At 38.9% G+C, this 21,852-nt stretch overlaps 1 protein-coding gene across 2 annotated transcripts in view; it reads right to left on the bottom strand.

Annotated features, from left to right (window-relative positions):
- Positions 1–21,852, bottom strand: part of T3dh (Type III alcohol dehydrogenase) — a 175,307-nt gene that overhangs the window by 102,161 nt on the left and 51,294 nt on the right. For both annotated transcript variants that reach the window (XM_090375207.1, XM_090375208.1), the window contains one exon: positions 1,484–1,561. In XM_090375207.1, the coding sequence (XP_090231333.1) occupies positions 1,484–1,561 (78 nt within the window). The remainder of the gene's footprint in view (positions 1–1,483; positions 1,562–21,852) is intronic.

The following is a 21,852-nucleotide window of genomic DNA, read 5'->3' as shown; positions in this document are numbered from 1 at the left end:
TATGATGACCCTATGATTAAATACTCTGCCTATCTTTGTATCATTAACAAACTTAGACATTAAACTAAAAACAGCTAAACTGTATCAAAAGCTTTACTATAAGTAAATTAAGTCAAACATATTCTGTTCATCCAGATTCTTTGCAATAACTTCACAACAGCTAATCAGATTGGTCAGGGATGATCTCTAGTTAAGATATTCATGCTGTGATTGCCTTACAGCTTCATTCTTGTTTAAATGATCGTTTATTACTTCTTTAACTATGGCCTCCACAATTTTCAATGGCACAGAAGCGAAACTTAACACTTAACTGGGCTGTGCCCCACATGAATACAGTGAACACAGACCTGGTCTTCTATTTAATTCTACAAGCATTTTTCACTTACTTTATCAGAAAATAATCAGAGAAATAAGCTGGATTTTATCTGTTCCAGATTAACAATGGGCATTCTGATGAAAAATAATGAAATGGATGATTTCACACAAGCACGGGGCATCGTGAAAATAAGATAATGGCAACTGTTTTAAGACAAGCAGTTTTTCAACCATTAGTTTTCCATTACTGGAAGGAAACTGGTAATTTCTCACCCATTGGAACAAGATGAAGAAATAAAGATGGAGAGTATGGACAAAAATAGTTTCAAGAATTCATATCATTTGATAAAGGTTTTGTGACGTCAGCCATTTATGAAACTGTGCCTGCTACTATGGAACCAGCTGAAAGTGATGAAGACACAGATGATGAGATTTATAGCATTATGGACATCAATGAAAATAATGCATTAACACTATCTTGGGAGGGATTTTAAAGAAATTGGAAACTTTACTGCACCAAAGCCAGACATGTCACTACAGGATGTGTTATACTGTGTCACAGCAGCTGAAAACATGTAATGATAAAAAGTGCTTCAAAACTGAAACAAGAAATTTTTTTAATATTTAAGGAAATTGATATTCAGTTTGTTGCTTAATTCACAGTAACTAAAAATGCTTTTTATTTATAAACTGAGAAAAACATATATTCATATGGTTTCAATTTTTTAGGCTTTTTATATGGTTAAGACACCTAAAAGGTAGAATAAGCAGCAAGTAACAGAATAAATATTTTACTGAATCAAATGCATGAACACACTTTATTTGATAATGATAACATTTGGTTAGATTATATGCAATATATTCTTCTGAAACCAAAAAAATTCCAAAACTGGCAACCTTCAAATCCCAACACTGCACATATTAATTTAATGGTTTATGAGTAGTGTAATATTGAAAATAGAAAGTTATGATTTTGATAAATAGTGGAATGAATAATTATTACATAAAGAAAAAGGTAAAATAAATTCTGATAAGATCTATACACTTTCAAATTATAGTATACAGTGATATTACAGAGTTGAAGCCAACCAGAAAAGTGCAAAATTACCGAAACTGCCAGAAAAAAGAGGCTAGATTTAGGGCCTAACTATACAAAACTTGCTCATACCTGTTTTAGTCTGAAGAGGCAAATAATCAAAGACAGCTACACCAGTTGTTTCACTTCCTGTTCCTGCTGTTGTGGGGACTAAAGAAACAGATTAAATTTTTTTTCCTTTAAATTTTTTAGAGAATTTAAAGACTATATTTCATCTCAGTATCTCAATAAAAATGTTTAACCAATATTGATAATTTAATCCCAGGAACATTTAAGAATCTTGGGGTTATTTAAGGGGACAACAGATCACTGTTCTCATTGGAAAGGGCTTGCTGGCCTGGAAAGCACTGCTTTATATTGCAATTTTTATTCTGTTATTTTTATCCCTTTTCATGAACATATATTTTATTTCTGCTTTTATTTATTCATGAATAACACAACAAGTTTTTCCTTTATTTTATTGAAATAGCATGACAATTCTCTTTTCAAAACCAAGTTTACTGTGAAGTTATGAAATGTTATGGATTAACAAATGAAATTGATATCTTCATTTCTGGATAAAGAAAGTGGTAAATTATGTTATTTCAAAGTCATATTTGGTCAAAAAAGGGCTTTAGAAAGGTGAACAGCTGCAAACTAAGCACACGCATGCACGCACGTGTTTATTTAAGTTTTAGAAAGAAAATCTAAGAGGTAGGTACAGGGTGTCTCAAAAATATTGGTACAAACGTTTAGGGGAGGTAGGTAACATCTAAAGGAATGTGAATTGCATAGGAACCCATAACCGGAAACGTCACGGGAAGGTAGTAGCAGAGGCACAAGAAGCAGAAATGACACAAGACAGTGGCAAACATTTATTTGACATAATATTAACAATGGAGTACGAGATGGATGCATTTCATGATGTTACAACAGATGCTCGAAGGTTCCACCATGAGACGCGATGCATGTGTGACACCGACGCAGCATGGATTGGCGGACACGGTCGAACACACCTGGAGTTTCTTTGACAGTAGCAGCAGCGCAGACGAGTCTCGCCGTGAGATCCATTTCTGTCTCCACAGGCGATACACGATAGATTTGAGGGCCCCCACAGAAAGAAATCAAGGCTCGATAAATCAGGTGAGCGTGGGGTCCAGGCAACGGGTCCACCACAGCCAATCCATCGACGCCCAAAACGCCTGTTCAAATGGTCACGAACACACCTTCCATATGGGCAGGCACCCCGTCATGTTGAAACCAAATGTTGCGTCTCACATTTGCTGGAACATCGTCAAGTAACCCTGGTAGAACTTGTTCAAGAAAGATCCGATATTTAGCGGAGTTCAAGCGGGATGGTAACAGGTATGGGCCGACTAAGCAGTCACCAACCATACCTGCCCACACATTTATTGCAAAGCGATGTTGTGCCGCATGGGGGCACACACCGTGTGGGCCCTCTGCTAATCCATACACTAGGTGCATGTCTGCCAGCTCACAGTTCGTATATCGATGCATGCTCTTCGTGCGGCAACTACTGCTTGAATGAGTAAACCAGAAATTTTCCCTCTTCCAAACTGATGAACAGCACCATGTACCGACTTACGGTGACATTTCCGGTTATGGGTTCCTATGCGATTCACATTCTTTTAGATGTTACCTACCTCCCCTAAATGTTTGTACCAATATTTTTGAGACACCCTGTATATATAATTTGGTTTTAAATAAAATTTAATTGCCCTTAAGGGAGAAAATCATTAAAATATCAACATAAAAATTTAATAAAAATGTATACTGTCAATTATTAACAGTATACACCAAATGGCACATTTTCAGCAGCTAGCACCATTCAATATATCTAAACTATAATAAGTAACAATGTTAAAGTTAGCATTCGCATTAGTAGTGGCATATGATGCAAGAAAGTAAGTTTATACAGCATCAGCCAAAAAAAAAAAAAAAAAACCCTTCCCATTTTAATTATCCGTTCACTCCAAACGTTTGTCCAGTTCTTCACTGAATCTATTTAAGGTATCAACTTCCACAATGACAGGTGGAATTTGGTTCCAGCAATCAATCACTTTCTTTAGCTATGTATATATATAGAATGTCCTAAAAATATGAGATATAAAATTTTAAATATCGTTGGCTAAAAGCAAATTTCCACGCATCTATTCTGCAACTGTCTTTCCTCAATTTAAATTCATGCCCCCTCAAGTGTGTAATCTGAGAAAGGAAGAATCCCACAAGCATTGAGCTTGCTCAGACAATTCAAAGCCTTATACAGGTCAATCAGATCACCACACAGGTGCCTAGTCTCCAGTTGCTGCAATTTGCAGAACTTTAGCCTTTCTTGGTAAGAGCACACCTTTGTTCCCTTCACCAATCTCATTGCTCTTCTCTATACTTGTTCCAACAGCTCTACGTCCTTCCTAAATTGAGACCTCGAGACCTGCATGCAATACAAAAAGTGTGGCCTGACCATTGCCTTATACAAGGAGATAATCACCTCCTTATCCCTGCTAGCAAAGTTCCTGTATATCACTGACAAGAACACATGAGATGCTCTGGCAGCCTGTCTGTGCTGTTCCAAAAACTTCATATTTGACTGCACAATTAACCCCATTACCCCCAGGTCTTTTTAATCTACACTAAACTGAGTGTAGTACTACACAGTTGGTACATTACTCTGGGATTATTGTTACCCATATACAGTACTTTCCATTTGTCAATGTTAAACTTCAGTTGCCACCTCTCAGCCCAACTGCCTAACTTTTCTAGATCCTGTTGCAGCAGCATACTATCATTACTATCATTAACAATCTGGCCAACCTTTTTTTATCATCTGCAAACTTGGACATTAAGCCTGATATACCTTCACCAATATCATTGATAAATATAGAAACCAACAATGGTCCCAACACCAAAACCTGGGAGGTCTACTAATAACATTAGTCCATGAAGAGCAGTGTCCATTGATTACCACTCTCTGTTTTCTCCCACTCAACCAGCCCTTTAACCATAGCAGCAACTTGCCCTAAATGCCATACTACTCCAATTTGTACATCAATCTTTTATGTGCAACAGAATCAAAACCTTTCCTGAAATCCAAGTATATGGTATCAAAATTAATTTTTGCATCTAGTTCCTTTGTGGCCATATCATTGTATCTAATCAAACTGGTCAGGCAAGATTTTCCCTTAATAAACCTATGCTGTGTCTGAACTATAGCTGCAGTCTTTTCTAGATGACATGCATTGTTCTTTAACCAGTGACTCCATTATTTTCTCTAGAACAGAAGTTAAACTAACAGGTCTGTAATTACTCATGCCACCCTTTGACCACCTTTGTGAATTGGGGATACATTTTCACATATCCAGTCTATGGAGACTTCCTCTGAATCCAAGAATGCTCTCATAATTATAGCTAAGCATTTGCTTATTACCTTTGCTGCCTCCCTTAATATAACTGGATAGATTCCACCACCTCAGGTGCCTTTCTTATGTTTGACTTCAACAATTTCTCATCCACTTTCCTCTCAGTCATTAAAAAATTATGTTCGCTACCTGAGAAGGATCATCAACAGTTGAAACATCGATATCAAGTGGACCAATCTGATTCATCCCCTTCCTTATGTTGTTATGTTATTTTGTTTTTTAGGAGCATTGGCAACTAAGGCCATATTGCTCCGGGGATATGCGGTGGTCATTCCCTGACCTCTCCGCATCCTCCGTATTTGGTGGCTCACGGGCTCGAACCCCGGTCTAATCAAGAAGCGTGTGCTACGCACTGCTGCTCCTGCCCACCTGGCTACGGAGGCGTCCCCTTCCTTATGGAGTTTACATAAGTAAAGAAGTCTTTTCTGTTTTTCTTTGCATCTTTGCCAAAGATTTCTCAGACTTCGCTTGCCTAACCTTCTTTGTTTCTTGACTATAGATTAACTTATATCTACAATAGGCTTCTGCATCACCTGATAATTTATATGCAACCCACGCATTTTTCTTCTCTGCCACGAGTCTCATTTAGCCTCAACCTCAAACAATATTTCTTAGCTGGTATGAAAAGCCTAGTACCTTCAAAGATTAATTCCTTGAACTTCCCATTTGGGATTTGCTGTTGGAAACATCATCAGTTGGTCCCAATGTATAGAATTTAAAAAGTGTTTGAGACCCCCATAGTCTCCTTTATGAAAACAAAAACCAATGTTTTTCCTTAACCCTTGATGGTAGATTCATCTTTAAGTAAATCTCTCACCAGTACACTGTGATCACTTCCACCTAGTGGTTCCCTTATCTGCAGCTTTTTAATGGATGAATAATTACTGCTAATAACCAGATCAAGAGTACTGCTCACCCTTGTTGCCTCTTGAACATGTTGCTGTAGAAAACATTCATCCAATAAATCCACAAAAATCTTGCACGTGGGCGAGTGACCAATCCACAATTTCCAGTCAATATCTGAAAAGTTAAAATTCCCCATTATAAGGCATTCTGATTTATTCGCCCTCTCTGTATCTCTGTACAGTTGTCTGTTGTACTCATCAGAGTCATTAGGCCTATAACACACACCTACTATCATTTTTGCTTTTCTAGTGCTTATATCACACTAAACTGACGTTGGTTGGTTTGGATTTTATTGGGGCATTAGCAACTAAGGCTATAATGCACCGAGACCAGGTCGTATATAAAAAATTTAAGCTTTCAGTGACCATAGTTTCATAGTTAGATCACCATGTCAAGATATATAATTATAAAAGATAAATCAATAAAGAAATAACAATAAAAGGTAAATTTTAAATATGAGTAAAAACGTTTACTGATTTTAAATAGCTAAAAACAGCAGACACATGGTCATTGTTGCATAAAATCTGACTCAGTGTATAAGGCTCAGCCAGATGACAAAAAGCGGTAAAATATAAATCACGTTCATGTCTAAAACGTGGACACTTGGCTAAAATGTGACGAACAGTTAAAATGGTGCCACAGTTCTCGCACATAAGAGAGTCATCTGCTCCCAGCAGAAATGCATGTGTAACATGACTGTGTCCTATGTGGAGATGAGCTAGAACTACTTTCTCTTTGCGGTTCCTGTGGAGACTAGACTGCCAGTGTTGGATTACAGGCTTTATCTGATACAGCTTGTTTGTGGCTTGTTCATGCCAAGATTGTTGCCATTGGGAGAGTAATTTAGCGTGTATTAGCTGCCCATAGTCTGTATAGAGGACTAATAGGCAATGAGTGCTGTGGAGTTCTGGTGATCTGGCCGCGGCATCTACCAGTTCATTACCTTTGATTGCAGTGTGGCTTGGGATTCAGCAGAAACGGATGTTGAATGAACACTCAAACAGAGAATGTAGCATCTGCTGAATCTGGGTCACGAAAGGATAAAGCCTGCAGTGTACTTAAAGAGTCAGTGTACACCATATATTTTTGGTGCTTACGGGTTTTAATGTGGTCCAAGGCTAACTCTATAGCATACAACTCAGCTGTATATATGCTGCATTCCTGGGGAATCTTCCCAGATATGGTACTATCTGGAAAGGCAGCAGATCTGACAGACAACTGTGACCTTCAAGCCATCAGTGAACACAGGCAAGAAATCAGAGTAATCAGATCGGTGGCAGCATAGAGTTGTTGGTAGACAGAGGATGGAGTTATGGCCATACCCCAACTTTTAATGGAGAAGTCACACGATGGTAAGTGAGCATGCCAGGGTGGAAGTAGATGCCTTGGTGACTGGGCAACATTGTCTACCGCGATATTGAGCTCTCTGAGCAGCTCTTGGACATGGATGCCAAAGGGACAGTTAGCAGTCTGATGGGTTTACAAAGAGTTTCCCATTGTGGCTGAAAAACGGAAGTCCAGCAGGGATTTTAGTTTAAAGGTATATTTTAGCAACAATTGCTTTCATTGGAGCAATAGTGGTGGTTCACCTGCTTCGACGTATAAACTCTGGACAGGGGATGTTCTAAATGCTCCAGAAGCAGTACGGATGGCTTGGTGGTGAAGTGGGTCTAGCCACCGTAGTACGCTATTTCTAGCCAATGTGTACACTTGGGACCCGTAGTCTAATTTTGAACGAACAAGCGCACAATAAATGAGGAGTAAAGGCAGACCCCATAAAAATGTCAACTACTTATCGAATATGAGACCCAAGAATTTTGTCTCAGGTGCTACTGGAATTTGTGTTGTCTGAGTTTGAGTTCTGGTTCCGTTTGAAAGTGTATGCAGACGGTCTTCTCAGGCAACAGCCTGAAACCATTAGCCATTGCCCAAGATTTGACATGGTCAACGGCATGCTGCAATTGTCGTTCAATAACCCTCATGTTGCATGACTGACAGAAGATGGTAAAGTCATCAATGGAGAGGGTGCTGTTTACAGTTGGAGGAATTTTTCAGTAATAGAATTAACTCTGATATCGAAAAGCATAACACTTAGCACTGACCCTTGGGGGACTCCTTCTTGAAAAAAAAGATCCAGAGAAAATGGAGCAGACATGAACTTGGAATGACTGGTTCAATAAGAAATTTTTAATGAAAAGGGCTAGATGGCTCCTCAGACCCAGATATCCTTTAAAATTCTAAATCTCCAAGCTGTGTCATACGCTTTTTCGATATCAAAGAAAATTGACACCAGGTGTTCGCATTTAAGGAAAGCATCTCATCTTGAATAGATGTTTCCAGTCTTATAAGATGGTCAAGTGTTGACCTGTTCTTTCGGAAACTACATTGAACTTTGAAAAGGAGGTCATTGGCTTCTAAATACCACATGAGACAGGCACTCACCATCCTTTCCAGGATCTTGCACAAGCAGCTTGTCAGAGCAATTGGATGGTAGTTACTTGGAAATTTTGGATCTTTTCCTGGCTTTGGGAAGGCAAGCACGATTGCCTTATGCCAGGAGTCCGGAAATTCATCTTCAAGATAAACTATGTTGTACAAATAGAGCAACTGATCCAGAGATTCAGATGAAAGATGTTTAATCATCTCATAATGGATGTCATCTGGACCTATGGCACTCGCCTGAGATAGTGATAGTGCCACTTTCATTTCCCATTCTGTGAAGGGTTGATTATACTCTTCACAGTACTTTGATGACAACTTCAAATGTTGCCTTTCGGCATTCTGTTTGAGGGCCAGAAACTCAGAGGGGGGGGGTAAGATGTTTTGGCAGACACTTTAGCAAATATCTCCCCAAGAGTGTTTGCAATTGCAGTTGGGTCTGCAATTGCACATCCATTATGCTCCAGGATCGATGAAGGGTGTGATGTGTATTTCCCCTTCACTTTCCGGACTTTATCCCAGACAAGCTTAGATGATGAAGCCTGGTTGATAGAAGATGTGAAGTGGATCCAAGATTCCTTCTGACTCTAACGTCTTACGTAACATGCTTTAGCATGTGCACATTTGAAGGCTATTAAGTTATCTGCAGTGGGGTACTGGCCAAAAATCCCCCACACCTTGTTTTGAGACTTTCTTGCTGCAGTGCAATTAGAATTTCACCATGGTTTTGGAAATGGTGGGAACCGTGTTGAAGTCTTTGGAATTGCAATTGCCGCTGCTTGGACAACAGTGTCTCTAATTTACTTTACCATGTCATTAATCGGTTCCTTGCTGACTGTGTTGGTTCAAATGATGCCAGATCTTTGAAAGCATTCCAGTCCGTGTGACCGATCTTCCACCGTGGTATCCTAGACAGGTGGCATGGTCTCCCTTTGCAAAGGGCGGATATCACAGGGAAGTGGTCACTGCCATAAATGTTGTCTTCAACCTCCCATGTACACACAGGAAGGAGAGAGGGAGAGCATACAGAGAGATAAATCATGGTAAATGTATGGGTAGGCATGTGGAAAAATGTGCTAGGTCCAGAATTTAGCAGGGCCAGGTCATTGTTTTCGAGCATGCGCTCTATACTCCAACCCCTTCCACTGATGTTGGCACTAATGCACAGAGTATCGTGTCCATTAAAATCCCTTAGTAACAAAAAAATTGTCTAATGAGATTATCAAGGTCTGCCTGGGGGATTTCGTTCCCAGGTGGCAAATAGATGGAACAAATAGTTAAGAGAAACTCTACCGTAACTTGAACTGCTATTTCGACGGAATCCACGACAATTCCATTGTAGAAATTTAAACTTGCCTGTTATTTGGATTTGTTGGGTTCATCAGGTAGTTTCCGAAGGGCGGAGGGCTTTGTTTTCTCAGTCCTGGCTTTATCTTTCTTTGGAAAGACGGGTCGTTAGCCTGTGTCCATATCTTCTTCTGCAAAGATTCCAGGATTGGGTCATTTGATATCTCCTTATCCTCAACATCCATTGTTTCTTGTATTGCAGGTGGCTCTTCTGATATTTGTACCTTTTCTTTACCACTTGGTTTTGGTAGTGGTGGAGCATTAGGATGTACGGAAATAGGAGTGGCAGCTGACTGTGTTTTTTGGGTGGGCTTTTGTGAATGCAATAGCATGCAATTGGAATAAATGACTCTTTTGGTGGTACAATAATTTCAGACTGGAAAGTGTACCGATGGTGCACTTTGCAGAAACCTTCTGGGCGTATGAAAGTGTCCTGCTATTTATTGGTTGAATGCGTTTTCTAGCCTCCTGATAGGAAATGTTCAGCTCTGTTTTTATTTTTTGAATTTCTTTTTTGTCCTTCCACTGCTGGCATGCTCTAGAGTAAACAGGGTGCTCTCCTTGGCAATTTACACAGATTGGTTTGGAAGCTGAACATTCCTTGCTCTCGTGGTCTTTCGTACCACATCGAGCACAGGCAGGATTACCATGACAAGCTGTTTGTAAGTGGCCGTATTTTTGACATCTAAAACACCTCAGTGGGTTTGGGATGTAAATCCTCACTGGGCAGTTTAAATAGCCTGCCTTGATGGAACTTGGAGGCCGTGGGGTGCTGAACGTTAGGATGAGAACACGCATAGGGACGAGATTCTCATCCTTCCGCATTGATATTCTCTTGACAGGTATCACTCCTTGGTCTTTTAGTTCAGAGCGGATCTCCTCTTCAGAGACATGAAGAAGATCCCACTCTGAAATGACACCTTGTGAAGAGTTCAGAGTTTTGTGGGGTGTTACACTGATCGGTATTCCCCCTATGGATGTTGCTTTCGGGATTCTTTCTGCTTGAAGCTTCGACTAAAAGATTGCCAGAACACAGCCGTTTTACAGATTTTGGTGATCCTTCTAACCCTTCTAATCCTTTCTGGATGAAGAAGGGTGACATCTTCCCGATTGAATGCTCTCCGGTGGAATGGAGAATGAGGAAAAGCAGTATTACAGATGGTGTTTTATCCTCAGTTCTGGCTCTTTTGACAGAATTGGTGTTATTCTCATCTGATCGGTTAGGTAGGGGCCTTGTTGGGGCCTCAGAAGAAATAGGATTTAAATTACTCATAGGAGTAAAATAAAAATTTCAGATGCCCTATGTACCTCACCCACCATGGAGTCCTATGAGGGGACACCAACTGGTGAACTAGCAGGTACTGCGTACACGAATGGGATGCCAAGTTCGCTCAGGAGCATCATACCCACATTTCCAATAAGCCTTGATCCCGTCCCAGGACCAAAGGGAGGGTGACTTATTGGAATACAGTTGACCCTAGCAGTAAGAACCACCTGCTGATTGATCCTAGTCAGGCCAGTCCAGGACCACCCATCTTGTCGAAGCAGGGGCCAAAGTGGTGTATGGAGGCAGGGCCCCTCAACCACCAGGATCCCCCTTTCCGAGTTTCCACAGGTTGAGGCACATGGCTGCACAAGCCGGATTCCAATGATGTAACTCTGGAACCAAGGTATGGGCATTGGATCCTAGTGATGCTAATCTGGAAGGCCAGCAGCATCACTGGAAGTCCCCTCACCACATACAGGTGCCCACGTCGAGGGGACACTAAAGTGACTCAACGTTGCACTGGCCACCCATTACAAATGGATACACTGCCTTAGATTTTGTGTTTCCTAATTAACAGCATAACCCCTCCTCACTTACATCGCCTTCTCTGAATTAGCTCAAAAAGCTTTTGAGACTAGGAGAAGCAACCATGCAGTGATAACTTAAACTGTGACACCCATCTCTACCTTGAAAAGTTCCTCTCCCTGATTGTGACAACTACTGATAGTGGCTGGCCTGCAAGAATATGTTTCCCAACTGCCGCAAGTATGAAATGAAATGTTTTTGATGGAGTGTATGTTAAGTGTCACTGAATGTATGTAATAGTGTAGTTAGTGTTGATATGTGTAACTCACTGGGTGGAAACGAGTCCACTTACCTGTGAAAAAAAAAAAATCTATAAAATTTGTGTGTACTATATCTATTCAGGGTACTATTATAAAAGAGATCGCTGTGTGTGAATGATGAGTGAAAAAGAATGTCCAATAGACGTTAATTGTCATACCCTGAATATGCACTTGTGTATGTGTGTGTGTATGTGTAAAACAAAAAGTTTCTTTCCAGGTTAAGATGTACAAATGTGAGTGCAAGTAAAGTCACCTGAGTAAACTGTGTGGTGGCTGAGTGAATGTAGTTGTAACAAGTCAAAAAAAAAAAAAAAGTGTGGATGTCTTGATGGTTGTGTTTATTTAGGTGGCATCTGTGTCCTGTCTCTGAGTGTATGATGATGTATGAAAGGAGGCACAAGAGTGAGTGATTGTTGTCCATTGTTACCTACTAGTATGCTCCTAAATGAGTGATGATAATAAAAAAAAGTATACCTGTGTATCTGTAAGAGTGGAAGGTGTGAACATATGAAGTGTGTATGTTCTGGCAGTCCCTCTACTTGGATGGCAGTGGAAATAACCCATAGGGAACCACCCCTGCCTTGCTGATGCCATGCATCCTCTCTTTTGAGGCATAGCATGGGAACTGCTGACATTGGTTACAGCTGGCCAGTGTAGGATTTCATGCAAAGCTGCACTGTGTATCCACAGAGTGGACTCCCACCCCCCACATAAGACACTCTGACCCTACTATGACTTTCTTCTCTGCCCCCGACACTCCCATCTCCCATTTCCCCACCTCCCTCCCAATTTTCTGCCTGGTGGATCCTACTACCACAAACCTTTTACTTTTCTTTAACAGTCTCCTCCTCATGTGAGGATGGGCTCCTCCCACAGAGGTGCTCCTCTATCCCTTTAACATCACCGACGAAGACATACTGCAGCTTTGCTGCTGACAGGAAGTTTGCCGATCTGAACTGGTTACTCTAACCCAGTTCCCTTAAAACCCCATCCCCGGGGAGGGAGGAGACGGGTCTCTGTCTCCTCTCCTCCCCCCATACTTTGCCTGGTGGGGCTTGTCTCCACTGACCTCTTTGGGGATGCTTACTCTATCGTCCCCATCCTTCTACTTGTTTTCCCCCCAGTCTTCAGTCTCTCCCCTCTCTCACTAAACCGATCAAGTACAACCCCCCTAACAATGCCACCAAATTCTACTGCTTTCTTGTAAATCTCTTTAGGCCAAATTCTAGTGTTCACCCCCTTTTCTTTTTTTTATATATAGGCCTTGCCACTGAAATCCGTGGAAATTAGGTGGTGGGGCCTGCCAGAGTACCTAAATAATCGACTGGGTACTTGACCTGCCTCCTTGTGGCAAAGTGTGGGCAATGGTGGGTCCCAATAAGGGCCTAATAGCTAAATGGTCAGAGAAACAACAGAACATAACACTACACAACAGAGTACCTAAATAATCGACTGGGTACTTGACCTGCCTCCTTGTGGCAAAGTGTGGGCAATGGTGGGTCCCAATAAGGGCCTAATAGCTAAATGGTCAGAGAAACAACAGAACATAACACTACACAACAGACCACTCCCCACACACTTTTTTAAATTTATGGCCTCTACAGAGTTCTGTGTCACTTACAAAGAATACAATGCAGAGATGGGGAAACCCCTGGTGCTGTCAGACAACTAACACACTTTACACTTTACTTGCCTTATCCCTTCAACTTCCTATTTCCAGGAAGACAGTTTTCTTATTGTCCATCTCGATCTGTTCCCTCTCTCTTCACTGTCACCCCTTTCAGAGTTCTTATAGCATCCCCTCAAGGTCCTCCCTGGCAAGCTCAGGTGCAGTCCAGGGTTTGCCCCTGCCAGAGAACTTTCTACCTGTACCACACTGGGCTACCTTCTGGAGGCAAGGAGAGACAAAATGGTGTCCAATTAGGGGCCCCCTAGCTAAATACTGGTGGAACAACAGGCCAAACACAACCTAACACTAAAACTTACACCATCTTTAGCATTTACAGTTTGTAGCTTCGCAATGTATAATATGCAGTTTGTAGGGGAAACCCCCGGAGCTGCTTGAAAATATACACTCTATACACAGTGTCCTTTCTATACACATTGTATTCCCCAAATTCAAATTCTGCATTCCTTATATCTGTGTGACACCACACCTCCAATATACCAACAATATCCACCTTTAATGTCTTGACCAGCACTTCAAATTCATCAAATTTATTTACTATACTCCTAGCACTGGTGTGCATGCAAGTATACATGCACCTATTCTCACTCTTAGTTACCCAAACGCAGCCCATCATTTTACTCGTTCCATGATGACTCTCAGCAGTCCTTGAAATCCCCAGTGCCTTGCTTTCCAGGCTGCTGCTTATTCCAATAGAAGCAGTGCAAGAATCACTTTTACCTCTCCTTGCTGCTATTGTTAATTTATCAGTCTGTGTATCTCCCCAAGCTAGCAGTTTCCAACCCACCTAACACTACCTTGATAGCATCAGAAAATATTCTTGCACCCTTTCTATTCAAGTGTATCCCATCTTTGTAGAAACAGTCTCTCCTGTTAACAAACACAGACCAAGTGAAATATTCTACCCCATGACACAATCTCTCCAGGGCTGAACTGATTGACAAGGCCCTCATAATAATCTCCCTCCTATCGTGTCTGGACAGAATTACAGACACTTTCAAATTTAATCCTAACTCGTGACTTTTTTTTTCAACAATGACCTGTACTTGTAAGTCCACAGATCTCCTACTCTTAATGTCATTAGTGCCAAAGTGTACAACAATATCATCTGTTCCCTCCTGGCCTGGAAGGAACAGATGATATTGTTGTACACGTTGTGCCTTGTGCCCTTAAAAGATAATATCTGCTCTACAACATTATCAACTTCTGCCCTGGCAGACATACCCTGGTCCTATTCCTCCTATCCTTTTTGCACAATACAGGCACTCTCCGACTTATGTAAGGGTTGCGTTCTGCCGAACTCTGCGTAAGTCGGAATTTCCATAAAGGCTTATGCAGCACTAGCAACTATGCTTGCTGAATTTGATTGCAAAAAAAGAAATGTTTGATGACATGTAAATAGAATTATTTATTCAATTTTTTTTATCTCATGTGTAGGAAAAATTACAAAAATTTCAAAATTATAAAATTACAAAAAAAAAGGGAGGGAGCAGGCATAACATCAGCAAGTTTTACCTTTCAAGTATCGTTGGCAAAATCACCGTCTCTGGCTGATAAGTATGCCACTGCAGAGGTTGAGGGATGTGGAAATTTATAGGGTTTTTTTCCCGACACATCACAAAATTTCTCTGCTGCTGCAGAATCGGCACTAGCAACTTCACTGCATACATTAACACTATGGAAACCAGCATGATGCTTGAACCTATTAAACCACCTGTTGCTTGCCACAAACTTGATTTGGGGTTTGCCATATTTATCTTCATAAATACTTGTAGCTTTTGCTTGAATGGCCATTAGACTCAAGGGGCACTTGCTTCTGGATCTGATCCATATTATCAATAGCTTTTCCATCTTTGATATAGCACCTGAACGCTGTTTTGTGGTCAATGTTGGTCTTAAATGCATTGATCCTTTAACATGTTCTGTCCTGTAAAATAGTAGTCACTGTTGAAGCAGCGAGACCTAATTCCCATGCAATAGATAACAAACTTTGTCCTGCTTCGTACTTAATCATTTTCATCTTCATTTCTAAATCAATTTTGTTTCATTTCCTAGCACTGCCACCACTTGCACTTTCCGTTGGTCACTTTCCCTTCATCATTGTAATAATTAAATAGGAATGAAGAGAAGATTCTGAAAATTTATTTGTTTTTTACACAATCAAAGATTTCAACGAAGGTGAACACTTTTCACCATAATAATGTAAAAACACACACAATTCCAGTTATTGGGATTATCACAAATGCAATAGATCGAGTTTACTACCCATTTATAATTATATTGCACTAATAGAAAAGCCTAATAAACTGGAAAGTGCAATTGTTTTTGTTTTATGGTCGTGACCTCCAGAAATATTCTTTATAAAAATATCAACAAAGCTGGTCAAAACTGATTCTTATAATGGAACATACGATAACAATGAAAGGGTAGCGCTCCATTATAAAAATGACCTTTTAGAGAGATAAATAGCCTAGTTATATAGCGAAAATTAACTTCCAAGATCTTGGAATGAATTACAAAAAAAAAAAACACAATGTGCTATTGGGTTCGCATTGCAATGTGTTCACAATACCTCCATTTATTCCTATAGGATGCAAAAAAACTTTCCATGATTTTTTTTAAGTTTGCGCCGGCCGGCAAAAACTTAAGTAAAGTACGCAAGTCGGGGAGTGCCTGTATATTTCCCGTTTCTCCAACAATAAAGCCACTGACAATAACTAGTTCCTGTGGTACCAGCACATTTTGCCTTAGAGATTGCCGCTGTGTTGCCTGACGATCAAGTGCAAGCTCTGGCATTGATGTGAGCAGTTGAGAGCTTGATAGGCCCCTAGTTTAAATCTTTTCAGCACATCTACCTTTTTCTTCAAGCTCTCATAAAGGCACATAATGCATCAAGCACACAAAAAGACATTCCCCTTGGGAATAATATTTCCCATTCCTGATAGCCCCAGAAACATAAACAAGCAGTACATTCGTAAGGCTGTGATTCAGAGACAACCGCTCCTTTCCCTCAGTTCTCCTCTGATCCACAGCACTCCCACTACCTTGAACCTTTTACTTTGCTGCTCTAGTCTGAAGCATGATTTTGGTTCTAATACAATGTAATTAAAAATATCACTAAACTTATGTTTATCCTGTTTGTTTGTTTGGGAATTTTTTAGGTGCACGGGCGTCTATGGCCATAGTGCACCAATGTTTATCCAAATGGAGTAATAGCACCATGCACTGGTATGCTATGAAGTTTATGATATTGAATATATATATATACATATACAGGTAGTTCCCGACTTTACAAGTTAATTCATTCTTAGCGTGTGCTCGTAAAGCAAAAACTCGTAAAGCGGGAATTTATTTCCCATAGACAATGTTGAAAACAGGAGTTATGTTCTCAACAATGAAATTAGTTAGCTAATTAGTTTATGTTTAAACAAGGATTGATTTATTGGTTTATCCAAAGAAATAAAAACATAGCCTGTAAAATCAAGCAAATTATAATTTAAAGAAATTATTTATGACTTACAAATGTTAAAGAATGTTTATTCTTCATCATCGACTAAATGCACACTCGTTGATCACTCATTGTTGGGTCGGCACTCATTATTTGTTTGTTGCACAAGGAGGAGTCTTCTTCAGAAATGCTTCAAGAGGTGTTTGTTTCCAAGATCTCTTTTCTTTATAAATTTCACGATAGCATGCATAAGCATTTTTAACGGCACACACAAATTGCAACTAACACGATACACGCAAGTGAGATTGTGACTAACACGATTCATGTGGAGTAGCAAGTTTAAGAATAAGAAAAAAAAAAAAGGAATGAAGAGAAGATTCTGAAAATTTATTTGTTTTTTATATGATTGAAGATTGCAGTGAAGGATAAACACATTTCACCATAATAACGGGAAAACCCACACAATTCCAATAATATCAAGTCTATTACCCGTTTATAATTTCAATAACATCGAGTTCACTACCAGTTTATAATATTGTACTAACAGAAAAACCCAATAAACCAGAAAGTGCAAATTGTTTTTATTGTTTTATGGTAGTGACCTCCAGAAATGTGTTCTAGAAAAATGTCACAAAGGCATTCAAAATTTATTTTTATAACGAAACATAATTATGATAAAAGTTTAGTGCAATTTATATTATAAAAATGACCTTTTAAAGAGATAAATAGCTTAGTTATATAGCGAAAATTTCAACTTCTGAGGTTTTTGAATGAATAACCGAAAAACAATGTGTTATTGGGTTCACATTACAATATTTTCACAATACGATGGTGTCTCTGGAGCGGATTAATATCATAAAGCGTGGTGCACTGTATTGTATAGCTACAAGCGTGGTTTGAAATGCTGGATTTATGAATGTTTAGCATTCATTTTTTTGCAATTAATGTTCATATTTTTGAATTTGTTCATACTTGATACTTGAAAAAAAAAAAAAATAAAATACCTCGTAAAACCGGGAACTCGTAAAGCGGGAACTGCCTGTATATTTCAATATTGAGCTTACGGTATATATATTTCATATCTCCTATCACTCTCACGTTATATGAATTCTGTCTCCTATCAAGTTTAAGTTATATGTATTATGCTATAATGTTACATTTGTAAATTATAAGTAATTATGATTGATAATAAATTTAATTTTATCTATTGCTAACCTACGAGATGCAAACTCTCTAGCAACCTATTTGCAATACTATATCTACGGCAAATCACTGGTACTAAAAGCTCTATGAATATTAATATCATACGTTACGGACTACATAACGTATGATATTAATATTAAAGTTAAGGTATTAAAACACATATATAGTGCTATAAATTATAGTTTATAAACCTCTTCTGATACTGATTACACTGCTGCAAAGCTACGTAGAAACCTCTAGTATCTGCTATATCAATACTAAAACAATGGCGGAAAAATTTGAACCAAGTTAAACCAAATATACCGACACAACAGCCATTTCTAAACTATATCAATCTGTGGATGCTTTACTGCTATGCTTATGACTATTAGAAGATGCCAGCAGCAATTTTCTTCCGCACATGCGCGCGTGTGTGTGTCCTAGGCATACACTTGATCTGTCCTGTGTGCTATCTGTCTGCTTTAGAGGGGTTATTCCCTGTGCTTCCTTCATGTAACACAGCCTTCTTATCTTTTAAATGGACCATTAGTTATACATGTTGTATATGGTTCCTATATGATGATACTACTGCATTTTAGCGCATAATTCAAACAGTTTCCATGATGGAAGGATGAGCAAGCAAGAGAAATGGGCAGCATGGTTGGCAATATCTCCAAACCAGATTCCTATGCACTTCTATGATGCTAGTTGAAGACATTCAGTAAAGAAACTAAAAATTATAACCCCTTGAAGCTTCATATATGAGCCCTTGTGCTCTTTCAAGACCATCCATATTACTGTATGGCCCCACTATGTGGAGAATGAAGGGGTAGGGGGCCATATAGTAAATACTGCAAAGTACAAAATGTACATTAAATACATATTTACTATACAGTTTGTATTTTTTGCTATACCAGTAGGCGCCTCCGTAGCCAGGTGGGAAGGAGCAGCAGTGCGTAGCACATGCTTCTTGATTAGACCGGGGTTCGAGCCCGTCACCACCAAATACGGAGTATGCGGAAAGGTCAAGGAATGACCACCGCATATCCCGGAGCAATATGGCCTTAGTTGCTAATGCTCCTAAAAACCAAATAACATAACAAATAACTATACCAGTGGTTCCCAAACTGTGCTCCATGAATCCCAAGGGATCCATGAACAGTTTCCAGAAGATCTATGGATACATTTCTGTAACAGCTACTTTGAATTTTACTTATTTTTTTAATTAAAGGAATAATGTTTTGTTAAAAATAATCACGCAACTTCTTTAATTGACGATATGTTTATTTTGTATGACTATTAGAATATCTAGTTAAGAAACTCCCAGTACCCACGAAGTGAGCAACAATCAGTTTAAGATGAAATCATGCAATGCATTGTTACGTATGTTAATGATATATATTCATAGCTATCTGATTAGAAAGTATGCCGCATGTGGACACTGAAAGAAAAATATGCATGTTAACTTAACAAACTTGCATTATTTTAGTAATCTCTAGCTGTGATTTCCACCACCACAGATAGATCATCAGTTCAATTTAGTCATAGTTCATATAGCATTAATATAATTACAAGGGAATTGAAGTAATTATTTTTATTAGCTACAGTAGTGTCAGTGAAATAACATGCAGTAACATTAATGTCAATTTGTATTTTTTTTATCATGGGTCAGAGGCTAAAAAGAAGTAGTTTAAGTAAACAATCAAGTACTACTACAGTAAGTAAAGGTGTAACTGATGTTACAAATGAATCTCAATGTTTTACATCGCCATCCAGTATCGGCAGTACTAGAACTGCAGAAAGTAGTAAAAAACGGAAGTACAGTTATTTGTCTCTGGGGTTTATGTATACAGGTGATGAACTTGCCCCTGATGTCCTATGCATCTCGTGCAACAAAGTATCAAGCAGTTCTATGTTACCTGCCAAACTTCATAGACATCGTGATTCTGATCATCCTGAATATAAGCACAAATATATTAGTTTTTTTGAGCTTAAGCTCGAGGCATTATCAAACTCTCAAAGCCTTATGGTGAAAAGTTCAAAAACTGATAATGAAAACACTACTGAGGCCTTCTATAGGATAAGTTACTGTATTGCACTTGCAGGGGAAGCCCATATGATTGCAGAAACACTAATTAAGCCATGTGCAGCAATGGCAACTTTTGTGCTTGGTGAACAGTCAAAAAAAGAAACTTGAAACAGTTCAGTTATCTAATAATACTGTTAATTCAAGATCTGACAGCAGATATAGAAAAACAATTGGTGTCGTGACTTAAATCCAGTTTTGCTGTTTTGTTGCAAGTTGAGCAGACATCTCGGGGATAGCAATATTACTTGTATTTGTATGTTACTTGTTCCTGAACAAAATCAAAGAAGATTTACTGCTCTTGAAAGTTGCATGACTGGAGAAGAAATGTTTAATGTCATAAATAGTTACACGATAGAATATGAAATCAGTTGGGAAAAGCGTGTTAATGTGTGCACTGATGGGGCCAGAGAAATGACAGGAAAAATGGCTGGGGTGGTGGCTCATATCAAAGAGTTGGCACCTTCTTGTTCGAGTACTTACCATGTGCTCCAACACAACAAGCGCTTGTTGCCAAAAAGTGGAAAGAGACTAAAAACTGTGTTGGATGATGCTGTAAAGATAGTGAACCACATTAAAGCTAGGCCACTTAATAGCAGAGTGTTTAAGTTACTTTGTGAAGAAATGGACAGTGAACACTGCTGATTCATATAGAAATAAGGTGGCTTTCTAGGGGAAAAGTTCATATGAAGTTCATTTTATATTTTTGGAAAATTTATTCTTTTTTTATTGATCACCCATTTTATCTTTCTCACTGTGTCGTAAATACATCTTGGCTACAGAAATTGGCATACTTAGTGACATTTTTACAAGAATTAATGAACTAAATTTCTCATGTCAAGTAGAGTTTTTCGATATTCACAAGGGACAGAATTGCGTCTTTTCAATGTAAACTTGAATTTTAGATGAGGTGGATAGAAAAAAGGCAGTATGAATGCTTTTCAACCCTGAATGACTCTATGATAGAAACAGAATATAGCCTGGAAGAAATCACTTATGGTAGCATTGTCCAAAATTTTAAATGGTTTTCAACAGGCATTTGAGAAATACCTCCCATCTTCTACTGATGATGCTACCTAGGTCCGAAATCCATTTTGAATTTCAGAGAAACTGGATGGCATATCTGTGCAAAATTATGAGTGTTTGATAGATATTATACTGATACTAGCTTGAAACAGAAATTCAGTGACATTCCTTTAGTTGAATTCAGGTGCAGTCTTCTTCAAGGATATCCGCAAGTGTCTAAATATGCAGTGCTCAAACTTCTGTTTCTCACAACTCATCTGTGCAAAGCTGGATTTTCAAGGTATGTGGCAACTAAACCTAAATACGTTACAGACTGTATGTTGCACCCAACATGAGAATTTAGTTGTCTACAATTACTCCAAACTTTGTGAGATGAAGAAACAACACTGTTCATCATACTAGTAGCCAATGAGGTACAAATGAATGTATACTCAAATAGTGACAGTTTATTATTCAGTTATTTTTTGTCAGTCTGAAAACGGTAGACTGTAAATATATAATAAATCAGTTCTGAGATATAAACTTTTAATTTTGGATACCTATCATCCAGACATACTATATTTAAGTGAGCAAGGATGCGAGGATCTGTGGTTATTTTTGAAAGCCAAAAGGGGCTAGTGAGCAAAAAAGTTTGAGGAACACTGTACTATACTATATATTTTACAAAATATATAGAATATATAGTAAATAGTGGCAGTGGTGGACCTGACAATATGGCACTTTGCCATTGAACACACTGTATATGGTACATAAGTGAATAGTACAATGGATCTGTGGCAATAAGTGTGGGAT

Source organism: Mastigoproctus giganteus, chromosome 6 (genome assembly GCF_048544385.1).
Source record: "Mastigoproctus giganteus isolate SK-2022 chromosome 6, ASM4854438v1, whole genome shotgun sequence".
Taxonomy (NCBI): Eukaryota; Metazoa; Arthropoda; class Arachnida; order Uropygi; family Thelyphonidae; genus Mastigoproctus; species Mastigoproctus giganteus.
This window is presented reverse-complemented; position numbering and strand designations above follow the sequence as displayed.